This window comes from Delphinus delphis, chromosome 6, assembly GCF_949987515.2.
Source record: "Delphinus delphis chromosome 6, mDelDel1.2, whole genome shotgun sequence".
Lineage (NCBI taxonomy): Eukaryota > Metazoa > Chordata > Mammalia > Artiodactyla > Delphinidae > Delphinus > Delphinus delphis.
Genome location: NC_082688.1, coordinates 66602647 through 66618060, shown reverse-complemented (window position 1 = coordinate 66618060; position 15414 = coordinate 66602647). Strand labels below are relative to the sequence as shown.

Sequence of the window (15414 nt, the reverse complement as noted above, 5' to 3'; positions counted from 1 at the left end):
AAGAAGAAGACTATTTTGTTGCACATAATAACTATACAAAATGCAAATTTCAGTGTCCTTGGGTAAATTTTATTGGAACACAGCCATGCTCCTTCATTCAAATACCACTGATGCTTGCTTTTGCTCTTCGATAGCAGAGGTGAGGAGCTGCAACACAGACCACAGACGCCCTCTGGCCCACAAAGCCTAATATATTTACAGAAAAAGTTTGCTGCTCCCTGCGCTAAGGTTCTACTTTCATAAAGGCATGCCACGCTGAATCTACGGATGCCCATCATTTCACCAGCTGTCTCGGTCTTTAGAGACAAGATACAAGAGAACTGAAAGGCACCAGATTGACTAGAATGGGGCTATTGTTTTGAGGCATCTGAACATTACCCTTCCCCATTGGAAAAGGAGCAGTCACTGTTTCCTGAACACAGGAGGCAGCACAGGTGAAAAACACAGCATTCTTTGTGGACTAACAAAAGGACTGAAAGATATGACTTCACAACATCAGACACTGCATTATACCTGATGCTGTCACAGGTACACAGTAGCAGAGTTTAAGAAAAATAAAATGGACATCTTAAAACGGAGCACCGTTTGTGGGTTTAGTGATCAATACTAAATAGATGAATTAAGCACCCACTTAAATATAGGCTAACTTACAGTGGTTACGCAAAAGAGATGTTAAAATGTCATATGAAACATGAAAATCTTTCAAATTCTTAATTTTTCTGTCACTGAAATTAAGAAAATGTACCTATTAAGAATGAATGCGACCTGGAGTCTGTCATACAGAGTGAAGTAAGTCAGAAAGAGAAAAACAAGCACCGTATGCTAACACATATATATGGAATCTAAAAAAAAAAAAAAAGTTATGAAGAACATAGGGGGAGGAGGGGAATAAAGATGCAGACCTACTAGAGAATGGACTTGAGGACATGGGGATTGGGAAGGGTAAGGTGGGACAAAGTGAGAGAGTGGCATGGACATATATACACTACAAAATGTAAAATTGACAGCTAGTGGGAAGCAGCCACATAGCTCAGGGATATCAGCTCAGTGCTTTGTGACCACTTAGAAGGGTGGGATAGGGAGGGTGGGAGGGAGGGAGATGCAAGAGGGAAGAGATATGTGGATATATGTATATTTATAGCTGATTCACTTTGTTATAAAGCAGAAACTAACACACCATTGTAAAGCAATTTTACTCCAATAAAGATGTTAAAAAAAAAAAAAAAAAAAAAGAATGAATGCACACCCACTTAAAGGACAGGAGCTAAAGGAGAACACCTAACTAAACAAATCACAGAGACACGATGAAAACAGTATCCTGGGAAAGTCTGTCTGGCAGTGAGATACAGGCTGGTCCAATAAGGGGATGTTTTCATAGTCCCCTACTGATATGGAAGAATTAATGTACCTGTCCCCAGACTGCTCTGCTTTTCAGCAGTTACCTTATGTATTTGGAAAGCCTGATTAATGAACTGTGTGTTGAAAACAAAAATAAACAACACATTAGGCTGAGACTGCCCCAATGTATTTTTTTTGTTAATCTTCTTAGGCATTTACCTTCAATGAACATTGGCTTGGAAACACATTGCAAACACGTAACTGAGAAGAAGCTAGTCTTCACTAAATTTCAGGATCAGCAGAAAAATGTCTTTAAAGCTCATCTTGTTTGGGGCTCCCACCCATCCTACAGTTCCACACCAGCAAGTGAGTGTCTCAGTACCGTAATCCACAGCTTCTCTTTTACCACCACACCCATGAAGAAGACATTCACGTATATGACAGGTGCTCACGGTGCACTCGGGGATATGTGAAACTCTGAGCGTGCTGGCTGGGACTTTACTCCTTTCTCTCCCATTTGGGATAGATCACTAGAATCCAAGTGAGACTGACATTATGAAAAATGACATTAGTAACAGATTACTTGCCACAAAACTCGAAGGAGATGACAACTATTGTGCTTCACACAGAATGTGGGAACCGTGGGTTTACCCTCTCTTTAAACGTGGGCAGTGATGGGGAATTCAGTAATCCCCAAGGCTCTTTTTTATTTAAAAAGTTCCGACAACAAAAACTTCTTTTTTATGTTGAGTCTGAATCTATCTCCCCGTAGCTTCTACTCGTTGATTCTAGCCTACCACTTGGGCTTAAACAGAAGGATCTAGCTCCTCTCCACCCAATGACTAGTTAAGTATATGGAGATAATGACCATGGACATTCTCCTATAGCGCTTCCCCCACAGGCTGCTCTGCAAACAATACATTCCCTCACTCGTATAAGGAATGACGATCTTTCCATTCTTTCTCAACATCTGCTTGCCTTAAAACTTGAGGCTGCCCCTTCAGAAAAATTCCATTCTCATTAAAATGGTCTACAGCCATGCTTTCCGCTTGAGGACTCCTGGTTTCAACAGCAGGGATTTCCCATGATACTTTTCAGGCTCCTAAAAGAGACACGGTACCCCTTGGCTTGGACTTCTTTCTACATCACTCATATACACAGAAACAAGAGAACATTTCAGGATTTAGCTCAGGTGCCCTTTCTTCTAGGAAGCCTCCACTCGTCTACCCAACCTGAGTTAGGTCTTCCATGAAAATACTCCCCAAGGCATCAAGCACCATTGTCCCATAAGACACTAATCTATGTGTCTTATTTCTTCCATCAAAACTGGAAGCTCCTGTAGGCAGGAACTGTACCTTAATCATCTTTATATTCCTGGTGCCTAGCAGGATGCCTGCCACATGGACGCATTTACAGATATTCCATGTGAATTAATGAACATACCCACACACCACCCACACACACACACCCACACACCCACACACACACACACACACACACACAATCACTGCAGCAACTGATGTAAATTTCGAAGAAACCAGATCCCTCAAATTCTAGTGCTTCCTCTTGATAAAAAAATCTGCATCTTTTCAAAGAAAAAAAATCCACACAATGTCTGTACCACGGTAAGAAATTTCGGCTGTGAGGAAGCTTGTAAGCAACAAATACCACTTAAAATGAACAAAGAAACAATTCCATGCAGGCACTTAGGAGGAGGACAGAAATGGTTACACGCAGGGTTCCTGCAGCCACAACACAGCCGAAGGAGTCCACCCAGTCAGCTCCAGGACGGGAAGGCTACAAGGGCTAAGAGATGCACGTGGTGACTTTACTGTATCTCAGCAGGAGAGTGGATGTGGTGGCTGATTACGGAAGCAACCTCTAGGAATACCCACTTCTCTCTCCCAGTAGTGCTGTGTGATGCAAACCTCTAATTTATCTCATTTTGTTGTCTCACTGCACCTCTGAGAACACAGTGAACAAAGGTCTCTCTGCTCTAAATGCTTGATGAACAGGAAATTGACCATGGAAAGGTGATTCTTCTGCAGGTTTGGGAAAACCTGCAGAGCTAAAATGTTTGTGTGTGTAATAAACATATAAACAGAACAGATTTGGAGTCTAAATCTAAAGCATGTGCTTTCCAATTACCACAGAAACCTCTACCTTTAATGTGAATTTAACATGAGTAGAGATAAGGCAAAAGATGTGTGGGATGAAGCGGAATAAACAATTTCCACACCTCACTAAAACCTAAATCTCTCAGTCTACTTAGTTATAAACCCAAATACAAGACCACAAGTGTGTTCTTCAACCAGCAAAACCTTATTACGGTAATATCTAGATTTTGAAATAAAAGCTTCAGAAACTCATTATTTTCTAGGAAACAGGAGAAATAAACCTTACCAACAGACTCAGAGGGACATCTGCGGGTCTCTGCCTGAAGTAAAATGTTTGTAAGAGACTCCTGTCTCTCAGCAACTCATCTTTTATTCAGGAACTCAAATGTGTCCAGTTCTCTCTCTCTCTTTTTTTTTTAATATTTATTTATTTATTTGGCTGCACTGGGTCTTTGTTGCAGCATGTGGGATCTTTAGTTGTAGCTTGCAGCATCTTTTAGTTGCGGCATCGGGATCTTTAGCTGCGGCACATGGGATCTAGTTCCCTGACCACGGATTGAACCTGGGCCCCCTGCACTGGGAGCACGGAGTCTTAGCCACTGGACCACCACAGAAGTCCCTGTCCGGTTGTCTCTTGCTTGCTGTTTCCTTTACTAGAAACGCACTAGGCTCTGCTAACTCTTACTCATCCTTTATATCCTCACTTAAATATCAGGAAAGTCTTCCCTGACCACCCTATGTGGGTGAGTTTCCTCTGTTCCAAGCTTCTCTAGTGCCATGTTTCGTTACCCTTGCCACACTGGTCAGTATTTGTCCAATGTCTGTCTTCCCCACTAGATTATGAATTTAATGCAGTCAGAAATCTTATCTATCCTGTTCACTACTATATCCTACATGCCTGTCTCAGAGGAGGTACAGAACAAAAATTTGTTGTATTCATCAATGAACTCTTCAGAAGAAAAACTGAAAAAGACAGGGCAGAAAGTAAAAATGTGGTTTCTGGGTATCACAGGCTTTCGCCATCCTCTCTGTTCAAGTGCAGGGTTTGTATTCCCAGATCCTTTACTCATCCACAATTTAAAATCTAAAATAATTAATTGCACAATGCAATACCCACCCTCCATCATAAGCCTATGTATCTCTTTCCATGGACAGTCTCAAAGTGAAAGAAAAGTAAAAGAGAAAATACGGCATCTGTCACAAGAAAAATAAAAAGGCTTATTTTGTTCACCACCTCCACTCTCACTTGTTGAGAACCTGCTATCTTTTAAGGAAGAATGTTAAATGATTTACATTATTTTTAATCCTTAATAAAAGTCTCCGAAGAACGAATGTGTATTCTCCTTTTACATTTATGAAAATAGAGAAGCTCAGAGCAATATGCTGACTTGTGCAACAGGCAGTAGAAGTGGAGCTCAGGCCAAGGTCAGACCGGCTCACCACTGTGTTCACTACACATGCTGCCTCTGGCTGGCACAGTCCCCTCAGGAAAGTTCTCGAAAGCTAGAAAGTGACTCAAACTCTCCCCAAAACATTTGGTACATCATTCCCCACCTTATCCTCTTTTCGTCCCACGCCAGCACAATTCAAACACCAGCTCCATGTTGCCCCTATTTGGAAAAGTAATGATAAAATCCATTATGACATTTCACCTTCATGGAAGCTTTGTTCTTAGGATAGTAAAAAAAAAACCCAGATACTTTACATTTTCTGTTTTAAAATATACACTAAAAGGAGAGTACTTTTAAGAATAACAAAATGTATTCTCAGGTACCAGTGGAGAACGGTTTCCCCTTTCCTTTCTCTCTTCTCCACTTAGTATGCTGGGCAATTTTATGTCAAGGGAACTCTGAGTGATGAAGACTCACCCTTTCCATCTCTTTGAAGTCATCATCTAGCTTGGTTCCTTCAGCTCCTCCAACTTTCTCACTCACTTTCTGTAGAAAATAACCCAAAAAAGGAATTATAAATAAAATTTCTTTTAAACATGTGTCACAAGTTTTAAGCACTTTGACAAACATCATCTAATACAATCTCATAACTATTCTCTGATGTAGGTGGGCTGTCCCATTTTCATAGGAGACAGCTTTGGCTCAGCGGATATGAACAACTTACCAAAATCCATGCATCTGGTAGGTACTGAAGCAAGAATTCAAACTTATATCTTCTGATTTCAACCCTAGTGCTCTTTCTAGTATATAAATCATCACACAACTATCAAATCACTAACGTGTTCATTTTGAAAGTTCCTAGGGAAAAGAGCATCATACAATAATCATTTCCCTCTGATAATGGATCTAAAATGCTACCTAGGTAGAAAATTGCTACATCTTCAACCTATTCCTCAATGGGCTGTTGAACAGATAATCACAAGCATCTATCAAACTGGTATGAAAAATATCAGCCTAGCTGATCTTCAGATCTTATAAATCTCCCTGTAGCTGTCTACATCCTTATATACATAAGATAAACTATGTGGAAAGATGCTGAGGGTACTTCTTTGCTACCCAATCAATTCCCATTATCATACATTTTATTTTCATCAATTTACATATGCCAATGGTCATTTTCCACATGTAGAATTCATGTTCATTAAAAGATTAGATATTCTATTCTGTTTTGAAATAAAGACTCAAATTAAGTCTAATAAAAATTATGAAGGGATCCCAAGGAAGATACTTTAATTTCATCAAAGACAGGAAATATTAAATGCTAATGACACCAGAATTTCATTCCTCTTAAAATAACTGTAAAGGTAGTTAGATGCTTTTTACTAAGATGTCACTGTGCTACATAAAGTTATCATACACAGATACTGAAGTATAATTTTCCATTTCCTTTAATAGCCACTGTGTTGAGGGTCTTTGCAGAGGATCCCCATCATGGCCAGACCTGCAGCAACCTCAGTAACAACTTGGGTCATCCAAGTGAGCTTGGGTTACCTCCTTCTAAAAGGGTCCTGGGATACGTGGCTCCATCTTTCTGGCCGTGGGAGCTCTGGTATCCCCTTATAGGGGGCTGAGGTATAGTCCTTACACGCTCTTTCTTTAACTCCTGCATTCTGCCATCAGGAAAACCTTTAGAAGAGATCACTCTTGGGAAAACCAAGAGTCTGAATTCTATCACCACTCTGGCCCAGATTTCACCTCAGCAGCACTAACAGGAGGAATATGCTATGATGGAAGGGCATGGAATGGACTGCCATGGTACACAGAGTTGTTATGAAAATAAATGGCATAGTAAATATAAAAACCGGTGCGTGAACCTACAAGACATCCAATATATCCTAGTTCTGTTCTCTTACCAGTAAACTGTATATCTGATTAAATACCCTGGTCTTTCCCATCCGTTTATTTAACTGTTGTTTCATACTCTGAGAAGAATCTAGCAATTTTCATTAACATAATACAATGTTAGGCAGATAAAGGTCAATGATTAAAAATGAAATGTTAGTAAAAACAATATTCACATTTTTAATTTGTATAACTGGTACTTTCACTTGTAATTTATCATCCAGTATGCATACCGTAAGAACTATGTAGAGCAGACATTATTCCTATGTTGCAGATGAGAAAACTGAGGCTTGAGTAAATTAAACTGCCTGTCCATGGTAGGGATCTTTAGCTAGGAAGAGGCGGAACCAGGACCTGGAAGGCAATTTTCCCAAGTAAACCCTAGGTGGCTTTGCATTTGCACCACAGCACTAAAGAGCTGTCCGTGGTGCTGGCCACTTCTGCCTGAAGTTCCTTTAGATTCAAAGGGCCAGATGGCCAGAGTTAGATTCACTGCTTTAACCTTCGGTCCTTGACATCAGCACTCTCACTTAATCTGTATCCTAGGTGATGATGGCTATCAACTATTTCAACAGTCTGCACAGATCCAGGTTTTGTGTAGCATCACTATCACCAAATCTAAAAAGCCTGTATCAACTGTGATCTGGCCCAGAAGTCAGCTTCTTTACCTACTCTTAAAGATGTTTACCAACCCAGAAATGGGGATGGGAAGGCCTTAGGATTCAGTTTAGAACCTCCTAGTGGAATTCCAAGTGCCAGTAACTTAACCTGCATGTTGAGGTTTAAGTTATAGAAAAAGGGATAGAAGGGGACTTAAAGGTTATTAATACCGAATTTTCCCTATCACCAAACTAATTTTACTATGAGTTTTACACTGATTCCCTCCCTTTCACTTTGCTCAGTGATGGCAGTTTTAGCTCATACTTAAGCCCCTCTTGTGTCTTATTCTTGAAGTATGTGGTTTTCTGTTAAATTTGGGTTGGGAAACTCTAATCTTGGTGAACTCCTGCACAATAAAGAAATATAAGCTACACAACCCCGACTCAACTGTCTCAGTTCTACCTGTCTGTTTTCGATGTCACGGAACTCACTATATCACAAGGCCCCATTTTAGTTGAAGAGGATCATTATAGATATACCCCTCCCATGACCCGTGAATGAGATATTTAATTTTCATTTGCAAAACTGTCACAAAAACCAAGCAGCTGAGAAATGTCTCCATTTACAGTAACATTAGAGAATCCTGGTAACCTTGGGTTAATCACATTTTGGCCATCTCTCAGCCATAAAATATGACCTTCATCAAAAGCACAAGGGCTTATATAATACTTTCAATCCCATATTGCTCAACTGAGAGTAATTTTAATTTCCTCCCATTTTGCATCCATCAACAGGTTAGCACCACAATTGCTGGCTCTATAACAAATGGGATCACACTGGCCATTAGTAATTTAGAACTAGTCCTGGTAACTCACATGGAGGACAACTCATCAGTCCACTGGCTTTAACTATTTGGCTTAAGTACTGAGGGGGAGGCAGGGGAAGGCAGGAAGACAGAGAGGAAGGGAGAGAGAGAAAATATGAATCTATTCTCCACAAAAGCTGACATTTGAGCTGCTCTGAGAGAAACAGTTCACCAAATATACTGAATGAAGCTAACAGGTAGATACTGGTCCTGGTCTGATTATTTGGTTGATATAAATTTTCTTATCTAATTAGATTCACGGAAAAAGAAGAGTATTCAAAACGACATCCACATTGTTCTCTGGGCTATTTTTTTCCCCAAGTCACAAAGGATCTAAACATATCAAGGCATTGCATTAAACAATGTGTTAAATAACAATCTTCTCGCTCCTAAGGAGTATGCCAAACATTTTCTCCTCCTGTTCTTTACATAACATTACTAAAACTTCTATTGCCTTTGTGTGTAAGAGTCACGGTGAGGAAGACAGGCTCTCTGAGCTCATTTGGCCAACGATGAGTTTTGTTTTCCTCACCTAGCACCATTTATTTAAGAATAGTTTTGCCCTACTATTTCCCAGTGAGGTGGTTCCTAAAACCAAGATTTCATAGAATTGAATGATTTCCGATGCTGTTTAGTACACTTTAGCTAATATGCTTGCTTTTTGAGAAATTGATCCCCTATTTAAATAAATACCAGCAAAAGTTATGTGAATCAAACAAAACAGTATAAATGAGTCGATATGCCCACCTGTACTGTCTAAAAACAACTCTTCTGTTCAAAATCTTCAATTGTACCCATGCAGCACAACACTGAGAGCTTATACTCTTTTTTTTTTTTTTTTTGCGGTACGCCTCTCACTGTTGTGGCCTCTCCCGTTGCGGAGCACAGGCTCCGGACGCGCAAGCTCAACGGCCATGGCTCACGGGGCCCAGCCGCTCCACGGCATGTGGGATCTTCCTGGACCGGGGCACGAACCCGTGTCCCCTGCATCGGCAGGCGGACTCTCAACCACTGCACCACCAGGGAAGGCCTGAGAGCTTATACTTTTAATCTTATTTTCTATTACACTCTCCATATATTCTGTATTCCAACCAAACCGAAAATCTCACCTTCTTCTTATTCTTCATTGTATTCCTCACAACACATACTCAGGAAAGATTTGTGGACTGAACTACAGGGTAGTTTTGTAAATGTTAATGTTAAGATGACTGAAAGGAGGCATAGAGTAAGGCAAAGAAGACTGATTACCTCACTCAGGGATAGTTTTTCTCTTCAAAAAAAGAAAATAAATAATATAATCAACTCACGTTTTAAATTAAGTCTTAATTCTGAGTCTGCAGTAGTGTTGTCTCATGCTATTTTTTTCTATATGCCAAATAAGAAAAATGTCAAGGGAACCAGCAGCAGGAGACAGCTTAAATAAATGACCACTGTTCCCAGCCCAAAGGATGCCTCCCGCTTTCCAACAATGACTCATCCTCTCCCACATTAACTGTCAACTCTAGGCAAAAGACACTCCATTCTCTAGTGGCAGCTCTGATTCTTCCCCGCATTGCATTTCAATCAAACCCTGAAGATCCAACTACCATATCTCCAGCTACTTTTTATAAAGGCCTCCTTGAAAATCACATCAGTGAAATTCAATAGACTTAAGACCAAATTGATTCATACGTCACTGCCTAATGTCCCTGCAAAGTTATTTACTGCAATGTTATTTACTGCCTAATGTCCCTGTTTTTGTTTAGCTTTGTCTCATCATTCATTATACAAAGCCAGGTTTCCTTAGCATCCACCAAATATGCTGTGTTAATTCCTTCTGCCTTGTATCTGGACCTATTTCTCTTTTCTTATTTTCAAATCCTACCAATTCTCTAAGTTGTTCACCCAGATTTCACCTTCTCCATCTTCATCTTGATTGCCCTAGATGGAAGTTACTAGATTTCCTGTGAACTCTTAATGAAACACATCATCTGCTGGACTCCCTGGAACAAGCTACTTGATGAGTAAAATTGCTGAGAACTTCTGCTCGTCTTATTGTAGGATGCAAAAGGTGGGAATCATGTCACATGCTTCTTTATCTGAAAACATCTGAGACTGCAGCACCTAACACAGTGTTTGCAGAGCAGACAATTATCAGTTGAAAAAAAAATGTATCTCAGTGAATTATTCTAAGACAAAAATAAATTGAAGGAGGACCCTTCACTATGAGTGAGCACTGGTTCTCAGTCTTCTTTCTGAGACTCTTACCTCCCCTGTAAAGTGTCATATCTTCTTCGCTGTCAACAGGCAAAAAAATAGAAAATTCAAAATATTGTTTTCCCAATATTTGTAGAAAGGCATCACCTATGATGATCAATAAAAGAAGCCCATACTCTGAATCTTAATGAAAGTTCTTTAATTATTATTCATTGGTTAGGTCCTAAAAATTAAACGGTAATACTTGATGACATACCCAATATTCAGAAGGAAACAGAAAAGTCAAAATTACAGCAGTATTTTCTTGGTATCTGGCTAAATACAAGTAGATCTTGTTTTTCCAGATGGTGGTATTTCCATGTATGAAAGGCAGGGTGGATAACACTTTATGGGATATAGGTTTCACACTAGTTTTTCTTAGCTGTCATTAAATTGGAATGCTTAAATGCCATGATATTTTGAAAGTGAATTTCAAAAAATATATATTTATTTTTCCCGTCAAGAAACGTTGTATTCTTTCTTAGAAAATGAGTAAAGGCATTTTCATCTATCTAAATTGAGTTAATTGAGCTAACTGTGCTATTTCTCACTATATTGAAGAAAAATAGAAAGGTTCCTAAAAACCTAAAAACTAGTGATCCCCCCCCCCCCGCCCCAAGAATTCAATAGAATGGCGAATGATTTTCTTTGAATGTCTGGAGCCACAAACTTTAAAGTGAGTTTAGGTGAGCTAAGCTTTTGGCCTTTCCCCTAGCTTTCAGCCTATCTTGCTTCTTGTCAAATACTATATAGAAAATGCAGAAATTAATTTACATGATGTTCTCTGAGCTTCTGGTGTGGTTCACTGGACTTAAAAGCAGTAACTTTCTAAGCCCTGTTTCCCTAAAGTGAGAACCTCCCATGGACTACGTGGCTAATTACTTACACACACCCCTCAAAGGGAGTTGGTAGGAGAGGTATCATGCAAGTTTCAGTCCCTCCCTGGAAACATAGTTTATACTATCACCTACAGTTTCATTCACAAGTGATCCTATTTCTGTCCTTCAGAAAGAAAAAAAAAAGTTTTAAGTATATAAAATGTGCAGAATAAAAAACCAATAACCACTTCTGTATTTTTCAACTCCCCCGAATAATCTAGTTCCTCATCAGATAAGGGGTAATTTAGCAAGGGGGATTCACAGAGCGGGAGAGTATTTCCATAAAGTTTCCCATCCCTGGCAATAGGGGAAAAAAATACACATTTTCATAGTCTACTGCAATAAGCCACCCAAACTGAACAAAACATAAAAAGACAGTGTCTGCTAAAAATAGACACGAAGACTTGGGGCTAGAATTATGTCACACAGTATTTTTTTTTTTAAATTCTATTTAAAGCTCAGTCATAAAATCCCTTGAGAAAAAAGGAGAACTCAAAAAGAGAAAAAAAAGTACCAGTAGTCCATTTGGGATTTCAGTCCTGGTTAATGAATAGTCTAGAACCTAATGCCTGATGACTCAGCTGATAAGGCAAGGGGAAGTAGTACCAGACCTTCAATTGTTAAGAGAAACTGCTGGGAAGCCCTTTTGTGTGTGTGTGAACTGAAATCACAAACTTCCCTGGACCTCTGTTTCCTCATCCACTAAATGGGGCAGGGGTAGGGTGTGGTTAGATAACCAGGAGAGTTCTAAGATGTCTTCCAATTTAAAATTTGATGTCTATTTGTATAATGGTTAATTTGATGAGTCAATTTAGCTAGGCTATAGTACCCGGTTATTCAATCAAACACTGATCTAGCTGTTGCTATGAAGATATTCTGTAGATGTGTTAATTCCACAATCAGTTGAGTTTAACTAAATAAGATTATCCTTGAAAATGTGGGTGGGTTGCATCCAACCAACTGAAAGGCCTTAAGAACAAAAGTGAGGTTCCCTGGAGGAAGAAGAAATTCTGCCCCCGTATCCTACTGTTTCTGTTTCTCTGAAGAACCCTAACTGATGCAATTTCTACCTGCTGGAGTGCTGTTTATAGTACATCAAAGGTAGATAACAATTAGGAAAGGAAGGAGAAGAGAAAATGCCATGCAAAGTGTTTGAAGAGAAAATGCTATGGAACTCTCCCCCTTCCCACCCCCAGATTCTCAGATTAGAGTTATTTTGATGCAAATCTCCTTCTAAAATTAAAAAAAAAAAAAGACAATAAATCATCTTTAGTAGGAGATGCCCATAAAAAGTAGAGTAACTGACAGTTGCTGGGTCTCAGCTGCAGGGCAGGCAGCTCAGAATATGCTCCATTTCTATCACTAACGCTTGGACAGCCTCCATCCATCCATTCAAGGTAGATACCTCACCTTTGCAGAAAGCAAACATCAAGGACAAACTGCAAGCCAATGGGTATTTGAAGACACTTGAGAGACTTCCTGCAAGTATTTCACGCATCCACACTCAGCTCTCTATATAGCATTTTACATCACCAAATGTGGCAGCCAAGCTCTATCCTGAGAAAAATCCTCCTTTCTTCCTAAGCCAAAGAAAGCTAGCACCATGCTCTTAGCTGTAGTAAGCTTTACCTTAAATAACAATAAAGAGAAGATATGAAGAGACCTCAGAGATAGTCATGAAAGTGGACGGACAACCACTTGGCATTCAATAAAGAGACACCAGATCCACCACCTTATACAGAAAAATCACTGACGTGCTAATAGAGGGATTCAATTGGGAACACAGAATAACAACACAAAACTCAGAAAGATGGATCCCTGTCTGAGATATCAAGTTTGATAACTCATACCTACAGAAATTCCATCATCTGAACCAAAAATGTTAAAAGCACCTTAGTGACAAGGCAGATACAGATACAGATTTCATTTATAATCTGGGCAGAATTTCCTGAATGCTAAGCATCTTGTCACCACCTAAGAAGACTAAGCCCTGACGGGTGCACCACTCTGCTTCTACCTCAAGCTTCAAGGTCTGCTGCCTGCACTGCAGCCGACTGTGGAGATTCACACCTGGTAGGCTCATGCTGAAGTTGGAGAAGGAGATGTGGAGGAAGCTCCCCTCCCCGACAATCATACAAATTCCTGGTTTGCTTTTTACCCGTTATTTCTACTATTAGAACTTTGAGTGTCCTCTGCCCCTGCAGGGTATATTTCACAGGCAAGCCTGCTGCAACAGCTAGAGCATGTGTTCAGAGTAATGTCACTGCATCCCACATCATCTAAGAGTTAATTTGACCCCTTCTTTCCCAATACGCTTTTAAGGTGTGGAAAGAAACTACTCACTTCACTGTCCCATTTCCTATTGCCTCAGTCAATTCTGTACCAATAGTTATATTTCTCACACACACACAAACACTTATATAAACACAAACATATACGTAGGAAGTATTTGGCATTCCTCCAGGCTTAGAGTTGCTCAAAGTTATACATTAAATTGGGGACAGGGTCTAAATACAATTCCAGCACTCCAAACTGGCACTACTGGCTTCCTTTCCTTTCAAGTTTCTGCCCAGTGCTTTTCAACCAACCATGTGGGAGACTTGCTCTTGAATGAGTTGACTGATTGCAAAGCTCTGATAAAAATATGCCAAAAAATAAACTATGGAAAGGACACAAGAAAGAATACTGTCTTTTTAATTCTTCTCAGGCTTACTGATGTGCTAATGTCAGCTAGGGAGTGGTGGACACAGGGACCCTGAGAAGGCTGTCCTCTTATTTGTTCAATTGGGACACGAGAGAAGAGATGGAGGAATATTTGGAAGGGACTGACTTAAGAAGAGGCTGGGCATCTCTTTTCATGACAGGGAAATGTGAAGCCAAATATGTATCAAGAAGACACTTCCTAAAGTCACTTCCCTAAAGCTCTGGGGTGTAGGGAAAAGAAAACTGAATTAAAAATTTTAACAACTTTAGTGTGATATAATTTGCATGCCACAAAATTCACTCATTTAAAATATACAATTCAATGACTGTTAGTATATTTACAGAGCTGTGTGATCATCACCATAATCTAATTTTTGAACAGTTTCATCACACCAAAAAGAAATCTGGTACACATTAGCAGTCAGCCTCAACTCCATTCAAGGCCCCACCCCCTGGCAGCCACTAATCTACTTTCTGTCTCTATGGAAATATCTGTTTTGGATATTTCATAGAAATGGAATTATATAAGGACGTGGTCTTTTGTTTCTGGCTTCTTTCAGTTAGCATCACGTTTTCAAGGTTCATCCCTGTGTGGCAGGTATTAGTACCTCCTTCCTTTTATGGTTGCATAATATTTCATTGGATGAATATACCCTATTTTCTGTGTCCATCCATAAGGTGATGGACATTCTGTGTTATTTTCTAGGTTGATAACCTTGGGCAAATCATTTTACCTCTCAAGTTTTCTGACATGTGGATAATTCAAAGCTGTCATAATTCATAATTCATGACATAATTCATAACTGTCACAGGACAGTTATGAAGATTATATAAGATGACTGAGTAGGTGCTTTGTTGACTGTAAAGCACTTCACCAATGCAAAGGATTAGTGTCGTTACTCTCTAAGAACCACCACGTGACTCTGTTACCTAACAGTAACACAGTGACATCACAGACGTGGCGACTGTAAGGTTGAGACTTCCAAACTATGTCTACCCAGGACTAACTTGTGGTAGAAGGAAGACACAGACACGTCCCAAAATCCAGGCCAAATAAAGGCTTGAAGGCCATTAATACATACGGCATCGACCCAGATGAGGAACTTTAAAGAGCAAAATGGTGTTCCTGCGGGCACCCGTTACCCGTTAAAGAGGAGCTGGAGACTTACATTTCAGAATGCAATGCTATACTGAGAACCCATTTTTCAGAAGTGACCTCTTAAGTTTTCTCATCAAATCAACTCACGTAGCCAGAGTTCTGTGTTATAGCAGTTCATGGAGTTAGCAAGTAGAGGTTAAGCAGGAGAATGTGAGAGGAACGTGAATACATTCATGAGGGCATGCAGTATGTTTTTTCCTTTGGGGGGGGTTGGGGTTTTTCTGGC

At 39.8% G+C, this 15414-nt stretch overlaps 1 protein-coding gene across 1 annotated transcript in view; it reads right to left on the bottom strand.

Annotated features, from left to right (window-relative positions):
* The window catches only part of SH3GL2 (SH3 domain containing GRB2 like 2, endophilin A1), a 198765-nt gene that overhangs the window by 56290 nt on the left and 127061 nt on the right, over window positions 1–15414 (bottom strand). The window contains exon 2 of the mRNA XM_060013469.1: window positions 5324–5392. Within this exon, the coding sequence (XP_059869452.1) occupies window positions 5324–5392 (69 nt within the window). The remainder of the gene's footprint in view (window positions 1–5323; window positions 5393–15414) is intronic.